Consider the following 24,549-nt stretch of genomic DNA (forward strand, 5'->3'; position numbering starts at 1 on the left):
CGAAGTGACATTTTTCAGCTCGAACACTCGTCCCTTTGTCTTTACTACACACTCATTGAACAATGCTCTCGTACTAATGAACACACTGCTAGATATTTCTGTCTCTCTTCAGTTCAAACAGTTTAATTTTGTGATTTTTAAAAACATTTATAATAGATGATGATGATGATGATGATGATGATAAAAAATAACAACAGCAGCAGACTTTCTGGTCTGTAACTTTTATTTCTTTAATTTTATTCGATCTCTCCTGCAATAATAAAACTTAATTTTAAGCTTCAGTTTAGACGCACAAACAAAACTGAAATGTTGAATAATTGGGATCAAAAAAAATCGTACAGGAAGAAAATTTCAGACGTCACGTGGCATTGCAAGAAAAATAAAAATTCCACAATGGGAAAGAGAAGAAGAAGAAAAACAAAACACTGCAGTTACTGTACCCTAAAAAATCAATCATTAAAAAAAACACTAAAGTCAAATAGTGCAAAACTCCCAGAGATCTTAAACATTTTATAGATGTTAGTAAAAAAAAAAAAAAAAAGATTACAATAAACAATACAGTAGATTTTTATTCCCTCTGAAATCAGTGCTGACGTTAACACCAGGGGAAAAAAAAAAAGCTTTCAGACATGAATTTAAATTCTGTCTGAACAACAAAATGTCCACAATTTTATGTTCTTGATTTTTCTTCTATAAAAAAAAAAAATCATGTAAAAAAAAAATAAAGAAACGGAGAAAAAAAATCGTCTTCCTTTAACCAGCACTAGTTTAAGTGATTATTAGTGTGAAGTCCCAAAACTTTCATTCCTTTAAGTTCAACAAACTTTTACTTATTAATAAACTGTGATTTTTATCCGTTTATAGGAACGTTTATCGTTGTAACTTTTATTTAATATCTGATTTAATATTTGTCCAGGTTTTTTTCCCCCCCACCGACCCTGATAGGAAGTGATGACCAGAATAATCTGGAATCTGGAGTTCAAGTTTAACCAGATATTTTTTTATTTTTTTTTCTTCTGGAAATCAACCCGAATTCCTTCCTCCGTTTCCTCGCTGCTGCTTTCGGACCAAACGGTTTCGACTGCAGGAGCCGATCGTGACGGCGTCGTTCAGCTTCGTCAAAAAAAAAAAAAAAGGCTGGTAAGTTCTGGGATTCATTTAATCAGTTCATTATTTACACCACAAAGTGAAGCTCGTTCATTCAGCGTGTTTTTTTTCCCCTTGTAATTCACACAGTAGTGCACAAACACCTGAGGGGCAGGTAACGAAATCCACAAACACTTTACATCAAGGTTCCCTGTGAAATAAGGGCCAAAACATTGTGACGTATTATATAAACTGATCTAAAAACGTGTTTGATGACGTTTTGTGCGATCTTCAGTACAGTGTTAGTTCAGCGATCCTTAACTTAATGCGATTGTGTAAAACATGCATTTAGCTTTTTTTTTTTGTTTAAAACTGTAAAAGTTCTCGTCTTGACATTGTTGTGCAATTTTTCGATGGTCCTGAAGCGAAGGTTTGAGTAACTGGTTGTTGTTGCTGTAACACCTACAAATCGTCGTCTCGTTTTCAGATGTGGTTCGTTCCAAAGTGTCTAAAGTCATTTATACCAAACGTACAAAAAATCCTCATCTCTTTTTTTTTTTTTATTATTATAACAAATAAAAAAGGTGTCTTTCAGTGTTTCCCATCATTCAAAGTGCAACTTTTATCCCAAATAAAGGAGGAGCGGTCCGTCATCACTGCTGAGCGCACGGAGTCACATGGTCCTGATCCTGGTGCTCCATCACGCCCTCGTTCTTCTGCTCGATCTCCACCTACAGCACAGGAGAAACGGAGCTGTAATGACAGACAGCAGCCACCAGAGGGCAGTCACATCCTGCAGCTGGTAAAACGGTGCACGTTCATGCTCAACACAAGTTTAATAAATATGTTGCTTAGAAAATATTTAAAATACAGCTTCGTCTTAGTTTTTTTGGAGGAAGAAGCCTTCGAGTGAACAATTAGTGGCTGCTAAAGTAAATAAATTCAATGAAGGTGAATTTATAGTAAAGATTTTAATGTCCTCTTTAGATAAAATTAGTTCCAGACTAGATCTCCTGTTGCTAAGCAACAACGTGTCTATTGTTATAGAATATATGCATATATTTTTCCTCTATAGGACAAGAGCTACCTGGAGTGCTTTGTAATTAAAAAAATAAATAAATAAATAAATAAAGGGCATCTCGCTGTAACCATGGCAACATTACTAGCTAGCAGGTTCTGGTTTTATGGTATTAATAAATGTAAACACAAATTTGCTTCTGATACAGACACATTTATTTAAAGATGATGAACTGAGGAAGATTTAATCCATAGTCTCGTGTAAATCAGTGATACAGTGACTTTTTTTTTTTAAGGCGTTTATTTGACAACGCAATGAGTCGCCAGTGTCTGCACTCTGTAAACTTTTTTGAGTTACTTGACTATTGGGAAGCTTCCGCAGTGATTAACTGAAGAGAACGGGACGTTGTTCACTGAAACTGCGCATAATAACCTGCTAATAAACTCCTCCTACTTTCACAGGTACACACAGAGCCATGCTAACAGACTGTTTGGGTTTGTCATCACTGGACTACAGCAGCAGCTCGTCCATCACTGACTCCTGCTTCAAGAAGACCAAACATCCCTCAGTCGAGCCCCACCTGCTGCCACGACACGGCTCATGTAACCATCACACAAAAGTGAGAGGCTCCAAACCCCTTTTGTCCCCGCCCTGGTCCTTAGAGTCAGTGTAAGTGAGCGAGTCTTCCTCGTCCGGCACGCAGCTCTACAGCCCCCCTGTGAAGACGACTGACGAGCCGTAATGGGAGCAGATGTTGGCGGGAGACGATTCGAGCCACCTTTAATGACATGTTTGGATTGCAGCAGGCAAAACAGCTCTGGCAGCTGAGACAGCAGGCTGCTGCAGGGTGACTGCCCGTCTTTCACTGACTGTCACATGGCTGAGGATCTTTAGCAGGAAGTGATTCGTTCCCAAAAGGCACAAGCGTCACTCAAACACGGCCAAATGTGTACCGACTGCTGCTCAACTCTCACTCTGGGTTTGTGTAGCTTCAGCTGTACTTTAGAGCAGTTGTGTATACACACACACACACATACACACAGTTAAAGCTAGTGATTAAACACCAGCAGTAAAGAACATGGTGGGTGCAGCCGCCCTGAAGTGTAGTCATTAACAATGAGCTCACGGTGCTGTGAGTTACACAACAAACTATTCACAAGGCTGCAGAGAAACACTCGCTCCACAGCACTGAGACCTGCGTGTCCAAGGTCAATCCCTGTCTTCTGAAAATACAAACTGTGCCATGATTTCGGAGGAAATAAAGAGAATCGGCTCTAAAGATGATCCACGTTATTAGGAACATCTACACCCCAGATACAGGAAGTCCACAGTAACTTCCTTCCTCTTAGCAGAAAAGCATCTCACACACACACACACACACACACACGAGTACAATACCTGGTAGGAGTAATGCGCTTTGTAAGTGATCCACTTCTTCAGTTCGGCCCGGTCTCGGACAGACAGAGAGCGGACGGTGGTCTTCGAGGCTGAAGCGGCGGGCATGTCGAACTCCACCTCCAACACACTCTGGAACTTGTTTGGCACTTCCCGGTCAGATCCCAGCTCCAAATGGCAGAAGAAGGTGTGAGGGTGACCCAATGCTGAGGAACAAACCAGACACTAGCTTAAGGATGGCACACGCTTACCAAAACCCCAGTAGTTACTAATCTTAATGCTCTGACACTGGAGACTCCTTACAGAAAGTTTCAACATGTCAACAAGATAGTTTTTAATCCGTTTATTTGTATACGAGTCCCTGTGAACGAACCGTTGCTATAGAAACGATAAACTACAAGAACGAAGCCGTTATAGAAAATAAATCAGCACCTAGCGACCAAGCATTTTAAGAGTTCTTCACTTTGGAATGAATCACTCTGCAGATCGACTCCTCACTTTTAATCCATATTAAAACTCTGCCGTCGCTCCCTTCTCCCTGCTCTGATTCGGCTCGTCAGATAATTATCGAGCGGTTAAAAAGCTGAATCAGGTTTTCAGACAAACCGAGAGCTGTGCACGGTGGGGTTCCGCTGAGAGGGGGACTAAGAACCACTTGTGGTTAAAAAGGAGGACTGCGAGTTCCAGGCCGCAGCAGGACGTTACGATACTGGGCCGACTTCCCAAGCACAAATTATGCACGGGCTAAACGACGTGCTCGTTTGTTGTCTCTCTGTTGTCTCACATCCATGATCGTGTTTTAATTACTGTACTCAAATTGTTGTGTTCGTGCAGACGTTATGTTTTTTGCCGAACAGCTTGCGTTTACTTTTAGAGTGTAAAAACAAAGCGTTATTACAGGGATAGATAAATAGATGGAGAGAAAACAGGTTTTAGACAGAAACAGATCAGGGGGGAAAAGTGTGAAAGAAACAATAAATGAGAAACTCTGGATTGTAATTGTGTGTAAGAATGCATTGAGGGAATGAAAAGAGTGTGTGTGTGTGTGTGTCCTAATGAATAATGACAGCTGGCGCTTTGTTCATCCAATCCGACACACAGAGGAAACCCTGCTGATCCACCATTGAAAGGTTTGAAGCGAAGGCCTATTGAATGCTAATGCTACACACACACAAGTTAGACGGTAAATAACAATGTGCTTGTTAATGTACTCGCTCAAATATGTTATCGTTTCTATAGCAACAACTTACAAGGGACACGTTTGAGCTAATGTTCCAAATGAGCAGATTTACAGTTACAGCATTTAACAGACGCCTTTATCCAGAGCGACTTACATTTTATCTCATTTTTATACAACTGAGCAATTGGGGGTTAAGGACCTTGCTCAGGGGCCCAGCAGTGGCAGCCTGGTGAACATAGTGGCGGATATGGGAATTGAACTCACAACCTTCCGACTGGTAGCCCAACACCTTTATTTAAAAAATATTAATAAATAAAATGGCCAAAACAAAAATTCAATAAAATACTGATACTGTAAACCATCTTCCCAGAACAGAACCAGTATGGATGCTGGATAGCCGACTGGAAACGGCATTTACATCAGTCCCAGTTAGCAGCTGTATAATATCTGAACTGTAGCTTTGTATAAAAACGCTATTAATTCTATTGTATATAAAGCTGGGCTTGGATAATGGCAGGGTGCCATTACTTTTAGGAACAACAGCACTACACCGGAGGTTTGGTCAATTACTTTAGTCCTCAGTAGCTATATTATGGGGTTCTATCCTGAACAGTGATATTTTAGGGTTATGGACGTGGACAGCAGAATCACCTACGATGGTGCTAATGAGAGCCTTCGTTCATAAAGGTTTAGCAGTGAAATAAACGACAGAATAAAACCTGCTGCTTATCCAGAACTGGACCTGAGTAATACAGTAAGGACCTCTGAGGATAAGCTCCAGAATAAGGGAGTACGGTCCTACCTGAGTTTTTATCCGGCAGGCGGCTGATTCTCCACACCACGGCTCTGAAGGCTTGTTCGTACTTTGCGGTACCCAGAGTGACCCTCATCGCTGGTTCTGACCCTGATGTGCTTATAGAACCAAAGCTGGCTCCTTTATTAAAGCGTGCCTTCAGTGACTTTTCTCCCGTCACACTCTCTCTGCGGAAGTTCTTTGCCCATGTTTCGGGAATGGGGTAACGGATTGCAATGTTTTCGCAGGGGATCAGCGTTAGAGGGTCTCTATTGGACAAGAAGCCTGTTGACATCACTAGCCAGGACTGTAGCTCCACCTCCGCGCCTCGGACACTGACGACCGTTCTCAAGGTGAAGGGCAGCGTCTTCTCGGCGTACGCTGTCCGGAAACGCAGAAGATCAAATCTCCGTCCAGATGGAGGCTCAAAGGAGATGGTCCTGGATTCTGTAAACTCTGATTCGTCTGCGCACTTGTGCAGCCGACAGTCACGCAGACGGATCCAACGCGTGGTGGTGTTGGGGATGATGTCATGCCGTGACACCACCTCTTTACCTTTTACCTGGATGTCGTTGAGACCTATGCGGCAGGGGGTTGAACTTGTTAAAAAGGCGAGCACAGAAATCCGTGTCGTTACCAGCTGTTGTAAAATATGGTTGTCTTCTTTGGACAGAACGCCGTAAAAGAGATCTAAAACTTCCACCTGCATCTCCTCTTCAGAGTAAGGCACAGGTGAGGTGATGGCGTCCACGTCTGCCGACAACGCGGCCAGATTTTCCTGCAAGGCGTACCTGAAGCTTAGAAAATCCTGGTAGTCTGTGGTTCCAAGCTTTACCAGCTGCTCCTTCACAGGCATGTGAACCACGCTAACTTTTGGCTGGATCTTGCGCTTCTCCTTGTATACCACCTGGTCCAAGCTGAGGGTATGGACACGGCCGTTCTCCTCATAGTGTTGCATTTTGTGTTCGGAGATCTCGAGCTGGGTGCTGAGCTGGAACTCCTTAAAGTGTTTCTCCAGACCTTTCTCATAATAGAGCCTCAGCTGACCGGCATCGCTGAGTCTTACAAAGATCGGCCCCCAGTGCCGAGAGGACATGATGTTCTTCTTCTCTGGAATGCGCAGGAGCATGGGCCAGCCATCTTGAGGAGCCATGTGAGATGGTACATAGGAAGTTTCCTCCTCATCCCCTGCATCCACAGTGTCATCTGGTAGCGAAGGTTCCTGGTCTGGATCAGAGATCTGCAAGCTTTTGAATGGATCCAGGCTATCTCCAAGATGACCTGAGAGGTAAGTAGTCCCAGACCCAGTCCCACCATCTGAACCCTCCACAGTGGAAAAGAAAAGGGTGGAGTCCCTTTGGGTGTCAGGATTAGGGAGAGAAGAATCAAATAAGACAGAACGTGTCCCCTGGGTTTCGTGGCTGTCGGACGACGTGTGCGCCGTCTTACTAAAATAGGCGCTGAAGGGGTTAATAGAAGAGGGTGAAATGTTTGAAAAATCCTCATGGAGAAAGGGATTCTTCTTGGTGTAAGGTGTGCTGCTGTTTAACAGCGGGCTTTCGAAGAACACAGAATCCGTTCTGTCTGGAGTTAAATCCAGAATGTGTCTGTCTGAACTCCGGTTTTGGACGGAGGACACAATCAAGTTGCTGTTGGTGTCCTGTAAACTAAAACTGTTCAGGTTGCCAATCCTAACGGAGGATGGTTTGGGGGCGGGATGGTGGGCTGGCTCCTTCACGTCGTCGTCGTCGTCGTCGTCAAACGTCACCCAACTGGCAAAGCGGCTCATGCCGGCATTCGATTGGCCGTTCGTATGAGAGACGTCCGTCGTCCAGTTGAGCGTATCCATGTTTACACCCTCGTCCTCGAGGCATACAGATGAATCTGCAAAGCGAGACAACAATCTTTCGTTGGTTTGACTGTTTTACACTTTAGCACAAAGTCATGCTTTAATTTCTTTAACACATAAAAACAGTCACCACCTTGTTAGTCGTGATTTGCTGCATCAACACCTTATTATTATTAAACCCCCTTTAGTAAACTCTCATGGGTTTTGCTTTTTTTGTATTAAATGTACTTTTATAGCTGTATCACTTTCCGAGAAACTGAAACCATCCAAGAAAGCAGACCGGAGCTGTTGCTTGTCCAGTTGGGAAGTTACTAAAACGAATTTGTTGACGCTGGAGATTAGCGCGTTGTGTCTGAGATAACGGAACACACACTCCGTGTTACACAACCTTTCCTTTTCAGTCACATTTCTGCTCACACAGAGATTTAGTTTCAGGAACCGCTGACTCAAAGCTGTGCTTTCATAACGATCAGACATCATCTCATGACCTTTAGCAAAAATAACATTTATATTACAAAATATATCGAATCGGATCTTTTTTGATCAAATATTTTTGCATTTAGCTCATCCGACAAAGTTCAAAGAAACCTCACCAAAGAAGCCTCACCCAAAAATGAATCCCTTGACCAACAGGAATGCAGCTGGTGGTCTCGCTGTCTGATACCAAGCTGAACTTCTTGTCCATCGTTCTTTAGCCAAATAAAAAAAAAAAAGAGACTTCACCTGTTGCTAGGCACCAGCTTTGTGCATTTCAGTCCCAATTCCAGTGCCAGTGCAGGAAAGGACAATGAACTTGCACACTCTGCTTTGTGTGTGTGTGTGTGTGTGAGCGAGAGAGAGAGAGAGAGAGAGAGAGAGTATGGCCTTCACACATGCTTATACAAGTTGAACTATCTAGCTGGAAATGAACAAACAAAACGACTCTTGATTTTTATCCATGTCTAAAGTTCCTTGGTGAGAGACAGGAGCTCAGGGAAAATGCCACTTCACACACAAAGGCAGAAAGCAAGTCTTTTCATGTTCCAGCATGAGCGCCCAAGGGTCAGATCAGAAGCGTGATCAGCAGCAGACGTTATGCTTTATCCATTTTCAGGAGAGTTTTGATAACTAATCCCCAAAACAACTCGAATTCCACAGTTTCTTCACACTGCTTTGAACCCATCGGGACGCTCGGGCTGCTCAGTAGAAGGGCTTTAGCACTCGGCTACTCTTTCAACACGGGCAACAGGCTGTTACTAAGCAGCAGCTTCTCTCGGTATGTATTATCACGACGCCAATCAAGAACAATGCTAAACCTGAGAGCATTTACCGAAAACGTTAGAGTGAGCACTAACTAAAACAGGTTTGCAAAGAGATCGAACAGCATGAGATAAAGAGGAATAAAGCGCTAAAAGAAAGAGGAAGGAATTCTTAATAACTTCCCTCGTCTGTGTAAAACAGCATCCTGAGAAAAACTCTGGCAAAACTTTAATCAATCAGTATCTGTTTTCCGACATAAAAGCAATGTAAAAGCGTGAATCTCTGACCTACAGGTAGATATGATGCTGAAGAGACTCACCGGGGAGCAGAAGAGAAGAAGGGGAAGTTGATCTGAGAGTGTTAGGAGTTAGGAGCAGGTCACATGAGGCTCTGGACACAAAGCATAGCTGAGCCGAGCTGAGACGTGTAGCTGCCTGTCTCTGTGTGTGTGTGTGTGTGTGTGTGTGTGTGTGTGTGTGTGTGTGTCACACTCCCTCTCTCGACTAAGCTGCTCTGATAGCTTGTTCTCATGAAGGTATCTACATAGACCACAGTCAAACGTGACCCTGCCAAAACTAATGCTATAGTAATAATAACGATGATGTAAGATCAAACAGACCCAACCATCGTGCCATGAATTAAACACACAAGATCACTTAAAATCCACATTTTTAAGTTAAATAAATCTATCCATGTTTGTCAGAGAATATTACGGTAAGGTGCAAGCAATAGTTACTGTGGGAGCAGGGGATTGGTCAGGTTCTGCAGGAGTGGGCGGGGCTGGTAGATGGAGGGGGAGGTGGAAGGGGGGCACAGTCTCACATAAACCAGTGTTTCTGTGAGTTCAGCGAAAAACTGATCAAAACTTTCTGCAATGAGACTGAAAACTTTCTGCAGCAGTGTTTGGGATTAGATCAAATTGGACTGATCGATCTGTTAGCGGACCTGAGACTGTTGCTGCAGCCCGACATAAACCTCTAACACAAACATACTGATGTGCTGAATCCTGCAACAGACAGGAAGTTCATCCAAGTGGTTTATACTACAGAAACACCAGCACGCCTGACCTCAGTGTTAGTAACAGATGGACGACTTCTTTTGTCTCCTGGACTTTATACGCTAGTCTGCCCAGAGCGCTCTCTCTCACCCCGACCCTCTTCCCCGGCCCTTCACCTGACTCTCTGACCCTGACTCGCTCACCCCGACTCTCTGACCCCAACCCTCTTACCCCGACCCTCTCAGCCTGGCCCTTCACCCGACTCTCTGACCCCGACTCGCTCACCCCGACCCTCTCAGCCTGGCCCTTCACCCGACTCTCTGACCCCGACTCGCTCACCCCGACCCTCTCAGCCTGGCCCTTCACCCGACTCTCTGACCCTGACTCGCTCACCCCGACTCTCTGACCCCGACGCTCACCCCGACCCTCTCAGCCTGGCCCTTCACCCGACTCTCTGACCCCGACTCGCTCACCCCAACCCTCCCAGCCTGGCCCTTCACCCGACTCGCTCACCCCGACCCTCTCAGCCTGGCCCTTCACACGACTCTCTGACCCTGACTCGCTCACCCCGACTCTCTGACCCCAACCCTCTTAGCCTGGCCCTTCACCCGACTCTCTGACCCCGACTCACTCAGCCCGACATTCTTCACCCCAACCATCTCAGCCTGGCCCTTCACCCGACTCACTCACCCCAACCCTCTCAGCCCGGCCCTTCACCCGACTCACTCACCCCGACTCGCTCACCCCGGGCCTTCACCCGACTCACTCACCCCGACTCCCTCACCCCGACCATCTCAGCCCAGCCCTTCACCCGACTCTCTCACCCCGACTCTCTCACCCCGACCCTCTCAGCGAGGCCCTTCACCCGACTCGCTCACCCCAACTCTCTAACCCCAACTCACTCTGCCCAACACTCTTCACACCAATCCTCGTCAGCCCAGCCCTCTCAGCCAGGCCCTCTCACTCTTCTCTTCTTTTGTTCATCAGTCTTTAATCCTGTATGACGTGCCTCCACATGCATCCTGTTACACACACGGCAGCGTCTAGAAATTAACTCTAGGTTAACGCTGCTTTCAAAACAGACTTCTGAAGAGCAGGAGGTATTTTGAAGATTATTATTAAGGAAGCTTGTAACATAGCATTAATGCATGAAGTGTAAACTCTAGCACTCTTTTAAAAGCAAGTAGTTTATAATTTGTGTAAATATACATATAATTAGCTCACTTTTTTTTTTAAATCACCAATCAACCAATCAGGTTGCAAGCTTTAAGGAAAGTAAAAATCACCTTCTCGAGACGTCACACTTTTTGTGCACATATACGAGTTCAGTACACAGATCACATACTCTTGATTCTTGTCTACCTGCAAAACTACGACTACACAAACGGCCTCGTCACCAGAGTTACACCAATCTGTACACCATCTTAATTTCATTGTTATTACTGAGGATGATGAAGCTACTTGAGCTGGTGTGACGGCAAGGCTGGGGAACATGTAGAGAAGTCTCCAGGATTTATAAGGTGCTGCAGTACAAACTCTCACCATTACCTGATAGAGATGGCTACCATGTTGCGTGCATGTGTGTGTGTATGAAAGAGAGAGCGAGAGCAAGAGAGAGAGAGAGAGAGAGAGAGACAGGAAACAGCTGGAAGTCTACACGCCTTTATGCGTCCCATGAGCCAATTCGGCACAGAGCTGTCAAAGACGTAACGCTCTCTGATACACAACTGCACAGCTGCATCGACACACAATTTCACCCCCACACACATTCATTCACAAAACACACACCGTCCAAGACTGACACACAGGACACGTGTGCTATTGTCCATGTTGGATGACGGAACTAAACTTAAGCTCTAAAGTCGTATTCACACAGAATTCATGAAGACGGACTGATATTAGGTCTAATTAAGATAATATTCAGAACAAATTCTTACCACTGCAATCGTACAGAAGTCAAACAAGACGTGAATCAAATCGGCTGAGAGAAACTCAAAAACCTTGAACAATGACGAATATGTGTCTCCTTACGATCCGATTTTGTGGGTTAATACAAATGTGAGAAAGTTTAACGTATTTATAAAAAGGCTTTTGTTAGAGGTCTTTAAAGAGATCATCTGAAACCAATTGAGCGCTAAATTAAAATCAGACTTGTTGACGTTTGTGATCATGAGATTTGAAGTGAATAAACTGGGACTTCCTTCAAGCTCATAGCTACATAACGTACCACTTGACAGTAAACTGTGCTGACATGGCGTGTGTGTGTGTGTGTGTGTGTGTGTGTGTGTGTGTGTGTGTATAAACAGGGTGTGTAACACACTAGAGCAAGATAAGTCAACAATCACACACTCACAACGTGACTTCATTACTGTAGCACAGAGATTTTAAAATAATAACAATAACTGAAAACCCCCTAAATTCAATATATTCCATTTGCTCAAGGTCACTGTGATGCCTCAGTGATGCCTCAGTGATGCCTCAGTGATGCCTCAGTGATGCCTCAGTGTTCTGAGAGGAGGAACGACTCCAGCTGCGTTTTAATAAATAAAACTTGTCAAAGCGCCTCACCCGTCTCCATAGAAACCCTGTTCTGTGCGAGCACATGCCAGGCGGCTGAGGTGAGCGCAGATGGATCGGTTTTCTGTGCTAACAGCTCTGTGGTGAATTACCTCTGTGAACGCACGAGAGAGATGGAGAGAGAGAGAGAGAGAGAGAGAGAGAGAGACAGCAAGAGAGAGATAGAGAGGGAGAGCAAGAGAGAGAGAGAGAGAGAGAGGGAGAGAGAGAGAGAGAGAGAGAGAGGGAGAGCAAGAGAGATTGAGAGAGAGAGAGAGAGAGATAGGGAGAGAGAGAGAGCGAGAGCAAGAGAGAGAGAGACAGCGAGAGAGAGATAGAGAGGGAGCGAGAGCAAGAGAGAGAGGGAGAGAGAGAGAGAGAGAGGGAGAGAGAGAGAGAGAGAGAGAGGAGAGATTTCTGACTGCAATCAGCACAGCGCTGCTCTTCGGCGCTCATTACTCAGCCGAGCCGAGCGTCTGAGGAACACCTGTCAGGGGCCCTGCAGAATTTGTGTTTCCCAGATCATCCATCATTTTTACACGGAGCTGACGGCCTTTTCTCAGCCCTGCCTGGCAGCTTCACTCACACTTTTTACTTCACCTCCACGCCTGCGCTTCTCTCCAGCCTTTAGGGGCTTTAGAGACATGAATCATGTGGACAAACGCTCTGTTCCCCCCCCCGCGCCCAGGGAGCGGCTCTGAGTCACAGAGAGGACAGCGGTGGTGATAAGAGCTCGGTCTGTTACACCAACAACAGCTACTGTTACAGAGAGACCCACACCGGAGACTGGTCCATAAACAGAACATAAAGTAAATCTCTTTCCCTACCGAAAAATTTACGTCATGAACAATTACTCAAGAAATCCATAAAATCCTGTGGAATTTATTTTATGATTAACGGAGCTTCAAAACGGCGGAAAACTGTTTGGGGGATTAAGATGTTTATCGGGATCAATTTGTTACGAAGGAAAAAAAAGGAAGAAAAGAAGGCAGGAATGAAGAAAGACAGGAGAGCAGAAAGGAAAGAAGAATTGAGTGGAAGGAAAAATGAAGTGGGTGGAAGGAAGGAAGGAAAATTGACGTTAAATTGACGCTTTTGGACTTTTCCCAAACGGCTGATTGTCTCTTAATTGAAAGACTCGGCCGTGTTGTGTGGCGTCTCTGTCTGTACTCACGTGCTGAGTGTGGAGGTGACGTGCCGTGACTCGGAGGGTCCTCTGTGCTGAGAGACGGGAGGTCACATGACGAGGCGTCCATGCTCGCCGAGCTCAGCTCCTCAGACGGCGCTCCTTCGGAGGCAGGAGCCGAGCTCCAGAAACTGGCCGAGGAACACACGCTGTGTCTGGGGCCTGAAATGCACGTCGACGGCAAGATTCAGAACGATCGCACTTTCAGTAGGTTAGAGGATGAGGAAATACTTTAGGATGTGAATATAAAGAAATAATAACAAATGCAAAATCTTTTTTTCCTGGAGTGTTTCTGTTGTACGAGTCTCTGTGAACGAGCTGTTATTATATCTGTTGTTCTGGAAAATGAATCAACACCTTCTGACCAATCAGATGCACCGTTAATTAAAATAACAGTCCAACATTAGAGCACATAAAGCAACCAGACCTGAACCGTGTGTGTTAAAGCCTTAGAGACCTCAGCTGTGTGTGTGTGTGTGTGTGTGTGTGTGTGTGTGTGTTTTCATAACATGCAGGTGCAATCACTGAATTACAAACAGAGACGATTAAATATTCACAGTGGGAGAGAGACGAGTGTTTCAGCAAACGGATTACACATCCCGGATGAGAGAGCGGCGCGTGTGCTGATGGGTATCGAGCCGATTAAACGCCGCCGCAATCAATCAGCTCGGCGCTCTTAATTAGCACCGCTGTAAATGCCATCGCACGAGAGGACTTTTGTTCTGAATTACTGTGTAATAGAGCCTGATCTCTCGGCCTGGCTTTATTATTAACCAAGACAAATATTACACAGAAACTTCGACAAACCGACACGAGCTCAGCTGAAACGTTAAATAATGCTGTGTGTTCTTCCTCTCCGTGCGCTTCTTTTTTAAGCAGAACAAAGCGATTCACAGCAGGGTCAAAGAGGAAAAATAAAAAAATAAAAAATCACTTCAGAGTCGACTCCATGAGTGATTCGATTCTGAAACGACTCGGCTGCAGGAACTGATTCGAACGCGCCGTGTGCTGTGAAAGGACAGAGCTGTAGTGCTGAAAATTTGTCTTTTGCTTTTGATCTTCAGTCCAACGAAGGAGAAGGAAAAAAATAAATAAATAAACAATGCTGAAAGGTTTTACATTAATTAATTATATAATCATCTAACATACATTTTCATTGTAGTATTTCTGACTACAATATACTGCAGTGCCATCAGCACATAGATTCATTTCCTCACACGGGAGAAAAATCGAACGTAAAGCCGCTCCCTTGTGCCGTCGTCGGCGTGATCTCGAACGGATCGGATTTCCTCAGCGATCCGCGCTAATGGAATAATCGCAGCTCCTAATGTCACTTTTCCTCTTATAATGCTTTAGCAGATGGCGTGATTTATGGAGGTCACCATGGCAACGTGGCATCTCCAGCATCCCACACTTGGGTAATTTGTGAGTGTGAGTGCTGCGGACGGCTTGAACGAGATCAGACTCTCAGGAGCCTCTCGGCGCCGATCGCACGATCGATACAGGAAAGGATCCAGAGCGCAGCCACGAGAGACAGAAAACATCACGCTTAGAAACGAAGCGCTGTGTGTCACGCTGTTCCAGCTGAACTGATTAGTTTTCTATTACAGCATGTCCTGAAGGGCTTTGTTCCTTTTATAGGACAACAGGGTGTCTGAGATGTGTCTCATTAATCATCAAATATGTCAAATAGATTCTAGACACTCTATAAGCTCAATACATAGGGCTTTGTAGGGCTACATAAGGCCTACACAGCGCTCCGTGAGCTCTACAGAATGACGTCTGATGTTTAATCGCTAAAAAACAACAACAAAGATCCAACAATTGCTTGGAAATGTAACATCACCTACATCTAATATAAAACTGATCATTTTTATATAATTGTGTTCAGACATTAAAATAAAGCTACAATAAAGAAAGCGTGTGATTTTTCTACCAGGGGGCAAAAAAAATGTACAAAATGTGTTTAAAAGTAAGAAGTAAAGTCTAAAAAAAACCCCAAGGATGTAAATGAACATTATTGGAAGGCTCAGTGGCGGCTCCGGTGTGTCAGACGAGCCGAAGCAGCGAGTGGCTCCGAGAGCACGGCGAACAGCGGCGTTCAGACAGCCCAAGACTTCTCATTAACGCCACGCTGAGTTTCTCTCTCCGCTTCAACTCGTCTCCAAACCGCCACAGAGAAAAGTGCTGGAACGTCACATCGCTCACAACAAGCTACTGGACCGCAGAGCAGGAGCGAGCAGGAGGATCTGAGACGGCTTCAAGACTCCGGTATGTTTACAGATATTTGTATTAAAAAAGCCTTAAAAGTAAAATCCATATCTGAATTTTTAAAATGTAAAACATGACCCTTGACCCCTTTGTGACGTATAAAAATGGGCGTGTCTATGAGTCCGCGTCAGCCTCTGCTTACTGTGATGTTTAACAATAATGGAAGTCTCCAGTGTACTAAAAAATACAGTATATATATATATATATATATACACACACACACTGAGGTTGAACCCAGACGAGAGACAGATCGGTGTTATATTCGGGGGCGTCATACCTTTTACCTGCGAGGGTGGGTGTGAAGGAGGAAGTGGAGGTGATGGGGTCCAGGGTTTCTCATCAAAGTGCACCCAGCTACTGCGCTGCTGCACATCAGGGTCACAAACTGAGATTTCCCAAGATGCAGAGTCGGATACAGGACGGGACACACCCATGTCTGCGTGTTCCCCTGGGGAACGGGGGACAGAGAGAGAGGGAGAGAGGGAGAGAGGGAGAGAGAGGGAGAGAGAGAGGGAGGGAGAGGGAGAGAGGGAGGGAAGGAGAGAGAGAGGATGAGTGAGAGTGAGTAGGAGAGTGAGAGTGAGTAAGAGAGAGAGCAAGAGAGGGAGAGAGCGAGGGAGGGAGAGCGGGAGGGAGGGAGGGAGGGAGGGAGAGAGAGAGAGGATGAGTGAGAGAGTGAGAGAGAGGGAGAAGGAGAGAGAGAGAGAGAGAGAGAGAGAGAGAGAGAGGGAGAAGGAGAGAGAGAGAGAGAGAGAGAGAGAGAGAGAGAGAGAGAGAGAGAGAGAGAGAGGGAGAGAGAGAGAGAGAGAGAGAGAGAGAGAGAGAGAGAGGGAGGAGAGTGAGTGAGAGAGAGAGCGAGAGAGGGAGAAGGAGAGAGAGAGAGAGAGAGAGAGAGAGAGAGGGAGAAGGAGAGAGAGAGAGAGAGAGAGAGAGAGAGAGAGAGAGAGAGAGAGAGAGAGAGAGAGGGAGAAGGAGAGTGAGAGTGAGTGAGAGAGAGAGCGAGAGAGGGAGAAGGAGAGAGAGAGAGCGAGAGGGCGAGCGAGAGAGGGAGGGAGAGAGAGAGGATGAGTGAGAGAGAGAGAGAGCGCAAAAGCAAGAGAGAAAGAGAGAGCGAGAGTGAGAGAGACAGACAGATTAAGAGTAAACCCCTACAGATAGTTGTTAACTCTAGCTCTCTCTCTCTCTCTCCCACACAGTCGTCTACATTGAGCTCAGAGCAGGAATCTCACAGCTAGGTGATGACACACACACACACACACACACACACACACACACACACACACACACACACACACACGAGGTCACTCAGGACTGAAGTTCAGCTCTGAATAAACACCACAATAATACACAAATAAAGCAGGACATTCTGAATGGTCATCATCTGAGCATTTTTAAACCGTTTTCTGTTTATTTATTTATTTATTTATGGAAGGAGTCTCCGGTGTCAGAGAGGAGAGATCCTCAGAGAGGAGGAGTTTGGGGTTCACAAGCTAACTTCTCATGGACGTTCCACATCGTTACATACGGCTGCGGTCAGATAAATAAGATACAGAGATAAAAGACTTCAGGCTGTGATGTTACAGGACAAGGATGGAATAAACCTGTCAGGAATCGAACAGCTCCTGAAGTTCTCAAGTGTTTTTATTTATCCAGTGAAGTTGTTGTTCCATCAGTGGAGCAGTAATAAAACTCCTCTGGTTCCGTCTCAGAGCAGAATTTCTCTCTCCATCAGCGATCGCTTACAGCTCCTTTCTCCAAAGACCTTCTGAAAACACTAACTCTGTCCCATAAGAACACAAATCACACGAAGCCACGAGCGACAAAACGAAAGCGCGCGCGTGTGTGTGTGTGTGTGTGTGTGTGTGTGTGTGGTCTGAACTGAGATTCCTCTCCTGGAAATGACGAGAAGTTTACTTTGGGAAATGCCTTGGTTTTGTTTGTTTTTTTTTTTTGTTGAAGATGCCGAAGGATTTAGAAAAGCGTGGAGGATTTGGAAGGATTGAGATTTTTACACACTGGTCCATTTTTTTCCTCACTAAGTGCTACAGTCAGCGATCACGTGGCTCAGAGGAGACGTTATCATCACACTGACTCATCACTAAACACTACCTACACGCTTAAACATGAGCTGATGGGAAAAACATTTTAAAGGTCAAATGAGGATTCTTCTCTCACACACACACACACACACACACTCAGTCTCTTCCGACCTCGTTAGCATGTATCTACCTGCTAGGACATACCTGTGTGCACCGGTTCATCGCTGAACGCCACCCATCCAGAGCGGGAAGCTCTGACGTTGCCACCGCCTGCCGCCATCGAGCCAAGATCCGAGCTCAGGTCCTACAGAACCACCGGATCCATCGGCACCTGTGGAGGAAAAAAAAAAAAACTTCAGTGGGAGACGGCTTTCTTATTTCGAAAGACAGATCCCGTGACTGCGAGCTCTCTGTCCTGTCTGAGCGGTCAGCTCCGACTCCAAGACTTTAACATCACACCGAACGTTACTTGCACCCACGCTTGATCTGTACTACCCGTTGCTATGACAACAGCAGCATCGTGCTCCCTTCACACGGCGACGCTAAAAAGGCACACAGCTCCGCTTTCACACCCTTATACCGACGGAAACTTCTAGCCGATTGGTCAAAAATGAACCGAGACGCCTTGGGTTTGAATCCTGGACTCCGATTGGTCGGAAAGGTGTCGATTCGTTTTCTCCAAACAGGAGCTGTGTGTTATATAAATACACAGTTTAGTATAAACAGTAATCCTGCATATTCAGCTTATTCACTGGGATTTAAAGAGTTTAAAAGACGTGTATAATCGTTATGAACTGGTAAAAAGTTTAAGATTAATATAAATATGATGCATCATTTATTAATAAATAAAGAGGAATAGTTGCTGTTTCTCTGCTTCCTCACACCATCCTGTGGTTGATTCTTACGTTGTGTACTTTAGCTGCGCCTCCTGAGGACGAGAAGAATTTCACAAGATCTCGGCTAAAACCGCAGCGATCTTCCTGTCGAGAGGACCGAGGTCGAGGCCGGAGACAGGACGCTGTTACTCAGCAGAAAGAGCAGGAGGTTCATCAGGAGTGACAGGAAGCCGTGCTGGTGGACTGATACAGAGCCTCAGAGCTGTGCGCTGCATCGTCGTCACTCGGTTATCAGAGTTCTCTGAGAACCAGGACAAACTTTCTCATCTCAAGTATCCACGAAACTCCAGAAACAGAGAAAACATCCTGAGCTTAAAGCCTCTCGTTTCCCTCCCACATCAGGAGGAAGTGTGGACACGCAGATGACCCTAAAGGCATCTAAAGTGGGGTCCGACTGGAAAGGAAACAGAGTCACAGAGTCACAGAGGAAACTCACTCTGACTTCTTAACCCATGTGTTAGGACCAGAGACATGCGAGACAGCCACAGGCCTTCCTGTAGACTTTTCCCTCTCGCTCTCAAACACTTCACACCCACGGTTTGTTTGCTGTGAGAAAACGCCCAGAAAGCAATGCCAGAAATCGACATCACTCTGAGCTGCTAATCATTTCTCACAGCGATCAGCATTTTCCATCCCTCAGGACCTTCATGACTGCACGTCATGCTGTTAAAGCCCTTCTCCTAAAACTGTTCCAGTTCTTCCTCCTGCGAGTCAGGATGTTTTCCCGGCCACACCGTGTCAGATTATTCCACAATTATTACTATCCTTGTTATTGAACTTAAAGTCGAAGACGTTTAAAGCGCAGAAAATTCCTTCCTGTGTTTTATTTAGTTACTTTTAGTGTTAAAGGATGAGTCTTATTATGGAATAAACTGCTGGATTTCAGAAATAAAGACAAATTCACACTCCTCCGTTTTCCTCAAGAATTTAAAAGTTCCCGCTCGGTTCTCCGGTCAAACTTCACACCTCCGTTACCTTCAGCAGTGTCTCACATGTGCTCCTCTTATCCAAGAGCTCACACATGCTCTGGGCTCTCCTAACAGTGCACACACACACACGCAGAGTATATACACGCATGCTCTAGGCTCTCCTAACAGTGCACACACACACACACACACACATAGAGAGAGAGTATATACACAGGCTATAGACTCTCCTAACAGTGCACGCGCACACACACACGCAAAGTATATACACGCATGCTCTAGGCTCTCCTAACAGTGCACGCACACACACACACACACACACACACACACACACACACACATAGAGAGAAAGTATATACACAGGCTATAGACTCTCCTAACAGTGCACGCACACACATACACACACGCAGAGTATATGCACACATGCTCTAGGCTCTCCTAACAGTGCACACACTCCCCCAGACACACACACACACACACACACACAGAGTATATATACACACATGTTCACACACGCTAAAGTTCAGGAACTAAAATGACCACCAGTGAGTGTTATTTTTTTCACACACACTGCAAATCCCACCCTCTCATTCCCTCTCTCACTCTCTCACACACACACACACACACACACACACACACACACACACACACAGAGAGAGAGAGTATATACACAGGCTATAGACTCTCCTAACAGTGCACGCGCACACACACACGCAAAGTATATACACGCATGCTCTAGGCTCTCCTAACAGTGCACGCACACACACACACACACACACACACACACACACATAGAGAGAAAGTATATACACAGGCTATAGACTCTCCTAACAGTGCACGCACACACATACACACACGCAGAGTATATGCACACATGCTCTAGGCTCTCCTAACAGTGCACACACTCCCCCAGACACACACACACACACACACACAGAGTATATATACACACATGTTCACACACGCTAAAGTTCAGGAACTAAAATGACCACCAGTGAGTGTTATTTTTTTCACACACACTGCAAATCCCACCCTCTCATTCCCTCTCTCACTCTCACACACACACACACACACACACACACACACACCAGTTCTTATATATTTAGACATATAGTTATTTACATGTGAACAATCTTCTGTCTTTCTGGACCGTGCAGGAGTTTAACAGATGGTCCTCTGCATTTCGATTGTGATCCTGCTTCTAATTGTGTAACTTGATGGAGTTTGTCGTCTTTTCTGTCTGAGGATGGAAACTCTGTGCTGCAGCCAAAAACACCACCCAGTGCAATCATGTTTGTTCGGTTCTGCTGGAAAATGTCACACAATCCCGCGATAACAAACAGGGTACAAATGACAGGGGTCACATCATTAACTTCTGTCCAGTTAGTCACGGTTAACTAGTCGCATCTGTCACACATCATTATCGACTGACTCGGAACTAAAGATGCTGCGGTGTCGATGTATTCACCTGGATGAGTTGTGAGCTGTCGGCTAGCAGGTCCGAGACACAGGGACATCTCACCTGGACAGGTAAAGTATAATGTTACTGATCACCTGTAGAGACGAAGTAACCATCTAAGCAATGAATGAAGTATACATCAACCTGAGAGTGATTCAATACACTACTGAATCAGACACAGACGAATCAAACACAGCGGTGAGTCGATTAGACAAACTCTAAGGCAAATCAGACACAACAGTGAATCAGATACAGACTAGTCAATTACACACAGCAATGAATCAATCAGAGACACCGAGGCTAATCAGACACCGACTTGTCAATCAATTAGACCGAGCAGTGAATCAATCAGACACGTTAGCGATTCAATCCGACACGGTCTGGTCAAACAATCTGACACAACGAATCAATTTAATGTATGTTCACAAATCCGGGATTCGAATCAAACGTGAAATGAAATGAGACAAAAACATATATAATGCAAACGAACCCGAGCCGCTACTGATTCGATCCGATTTAATAGGACTAGTGACTCAATCCATGTGTGACTCGATCTGATACACTAGTGAATAAATACAATGCAGTAGTGAATCGATCTGATATCACTTGTGACTTACTCCAACGTCTGATGGAAAAAAAAACATTAATTTCTACACCAGTGCAGAGAGATTATATTACAAAGACCTTACTGAAGTGAAGCAAACAAATGATCCAAATTGATGAGTGTAGAACAAGAGTCAAATGTAGAGATCTTATCACACAGGCAACCTGGAAAACCAGTTAACCTGCACATTTATTGCCCTGCTACACACACACACCCCAGACACACACAACACCCACACACACACACACACACACACACACCCCACACACAGCACCACCCACACACAGCACCCCCCAACACACAGCACCCCCCAACACACACACACACCCCAGACACACACAACACCCACACACACCCCACACACACACACACACCCCACACACAGCACCCCCCAACACACACACACCCCAGACACACACAATACCCACACACATACACACCCCACACACAGCACCCCCCACACACAGCACCAACCACACACAGCACCCCCCACACACAGCACCCCCAACACACACACACCCCAGACACACACAACACCCACACACACCCACACACACACACACACACCCCAACACACACACACACCCCAACACACACACACACCCCACACACAACACCCACACACACCCCACACACACACACACCCACACACACCCCACACACACAACACCCACACACGCACAGCACCCCCCACACACAGCACCCCCCAACACACACACACACACCCCAGACACACACAACACCCACACACACCCACACAACCCCCCACACACAGCACCCCCCAACACACACACACACACACACAGCACCCCCACACACACAGCACCCCCACACACACACCACCCCCACACACACACACAACACACAACACCCACACACACCCACACAACCCCCCATAAACAGCACCCCCAACACACAACACCCACACAACCCCCCACAAACAGCACCCCCAACACACAACACCCACACACACCCACACAACCCCCCACAAACAGCACCCCCAACACACACACACACACACACACCCACATACAACACACCCCCACACACAACACCGCCCAACACACACAACACCGCCCAACACACACAACACCGCCCAACACACACAACACACAGAAAACACAACACACACCCCAACACACAACCCCACACACACAGCACCCCCAACACACACACACACAACCCCCACACACACAGCTCCCCCAACACACACACACACACACACCCCAGACACACACAACACCCACACAACCCCACACACACAGCACCCCCTAACACACACACACACACAAAACCCACACACACACCCCAGACACCCACATACAACACACCCCCACACACTACACACCCCCAGCACACACACCACACAGAAAACACAACACACACACACAACACCCCCAACACACACACACAACACCCCCCTCAATCAGATGCTTGTTTGACTAGCAGAGAAAACAATATCCTGCGTTCACTCGAAATGAAACTTCAACAATTAAAGCAATAAAACAAGAACATGACAAACTCGAGCTTGAAGTAAACCGGAAATTAACCTGATAACGTGCACATTCTAGGGTTTAACACTAACTTCGTGCAACATTGTTGACAACAGAAACACAAAAGTAAAAACGAGACAAAAAGTAAAAACGAGACAAACACGAGATAAACACAAAGTAAACACAAAGTAAACAGGAGATAAACACGTGACGCACTTCAGCACTAAACTGTTGCCTTCACTTGTAACAGTGTAACGTGGTGCACGCGCCTCTCTCTCTGACTCTTTATAACGTTTTATAACCGGTTTAATACGACAGAAACAAACCGACTGAAACAGAACAGAAACAAGAGACAGATATAAGTGCCAGTTTTCCTACCTAGTGTTTATTATAAAACAACTCCGACACTCAGCTTGCTGCAACAATCCAGTCAATCGCTGTCGAAGCCCCGCCCACTGGCTTCTGATTGGTCACATCCAGGAGCGAAGCTTCTCAGTATAGGACTGATAGAGGTTGCCAGATTGAGATTATACTGACATCTGTAATCTTTACTGGAAGCAACAAAAATGTTCATCTTTGCAAGCTTTACAATTATAACTTACCAAACATGTGCATAAATATTTACAGCTTTATTTATTTATCATGTAGCTCTGTAACGGCCAGCAAAGCAAAACACACGCATCTAGCACACGCACATGCACTAGGTGGGGGTGCGTGCGTGCACTAGGTGGGGGTGCGTGTGTGCACCCCCACCTAGTGCACACACGCACCCCCACCTAGTGCACGCACGCACCCCCACCTAGTGCACACACGCACCCCCACCTAGTGCACGCACGCACCCCCACCTAGTGCACACACACACACACACCTAGTGCACACACCCCTAGTACACCGCACTAGGTGGGGTGTACTAGGGGTGGGGTGCACACCCCTAGTACACCCCCACTTAGTGCACACACTCCCCTAATACACACACACCTCCCTACTACACACCCCTAGTACCAAATGGTTCAAAGAACAAAAAACATGCAAACAGCAGATGGCCACGTGACTGAGTCACACTAAAGACCATTTATTCAACATTTACAAAAGTTTAAATCACTGAGTAGAAATCAGAGTTATAAGAGCTGATGACGCACAAATCTGCACAAATGAGCAATAGCAGAAGTCACGTGACTCACATTTGCAGTCCGTTAGACTTTCATTATAGGAAATATTGGCATTTAAATCCTCCACAATTCAAATCAATATCACGCATTAGAGCTGTTAATTACCTTATAATAAGTGCAGTAATGAGCTCTGCTACATTACAGTTAGCACAACACACCACTTACCAGTCACAGTTGTGTCCTGGGTCTTTTCCTGGTCACTTTGTACTGTTCATTTCTCTTTCTCTTTCCTTCCTCTTCTCTTTTAGGCTCCATTTGTATGTTTATTAACGCTTTAATTAAACACAGAGTCCAATTAACACACTTTACATCACGTGACCAAATTAGACGCTTACTATTCGATAATAATAATAATAATAATAATAATAATAATAATAATAATAATAATAATAA

The 24,549-nt window shown here is 45.5% G+C and overlaps 1 protein-coding gene across 5 annotated transcripts; it reads right to left on the reverse strand.

Moving 5' to 3' along the window:
* Window positions 1-211: 211 nt before the first annotated feature.
* ston2 (stonin 2) lies at window positions 212-23,459 on the reverse strand. Of its 5 annotated transcripts, XM_060880488.1 has the most exons (8): window positions 20,900-20,916; window positions 20,554-20,735; window positions 17,814-17,940; window positions 15,848-16,018; window positions 13,288-13,461; window positions 5,482-7,356; window positions 3,503-3,705; window positions 212-1,817 (listed from the first exon to the last, which is right to left on the reverse strand). In XM_060880488.1, exons 3-8 carry the CDS (start codon window positions 17,887-17,889, stop codon window positions 1,740-1,742), a joined length of 2,577 nt encoding a protein of 858 aa, XP_060736471.1. In that variant the 5' UTR covers window positions 17,890-17,940; window positions 20,554-20,735; window positions 20,900-20,916; the 3' UTR covers window positions 212-1,739. The 5 variants fall into 5 exon arrangements, with proteins under 5 accessions (XP_060736471.1, XP_060736470.1, XP_060736472.1 ...); XM_060880487.1 differs by lacking the exons at window positions 20,554-20,735; window positions 20,900-20,916 and adding an exon at window positions 23,366-23,459; XM_060880489.1 differs by lacking the exons at window positions 15,848-16,018; window positions 20,900-20,916 and having other exon boundaries at window positions 20,554-20,805.
* Window positions 23,460-24,549: the final 1,090 nt, after the last annotated feature.

The sequence above is a fragment of the Tachysurus vachellii genome, chromosome 10, assembly GCF_030014155.1.
Source record: "Tachysurus vachellii isolate PV-2020 chromosome 10, HZAU_Pvac_v1, whole genome shotgun sequence".
Lineage (NCBI taxonomy): Eukaryota > Metazoa > Chordata > Actinopteri > Siluriformes > Bagridae > Tachysurus > Tachysurus vachellii.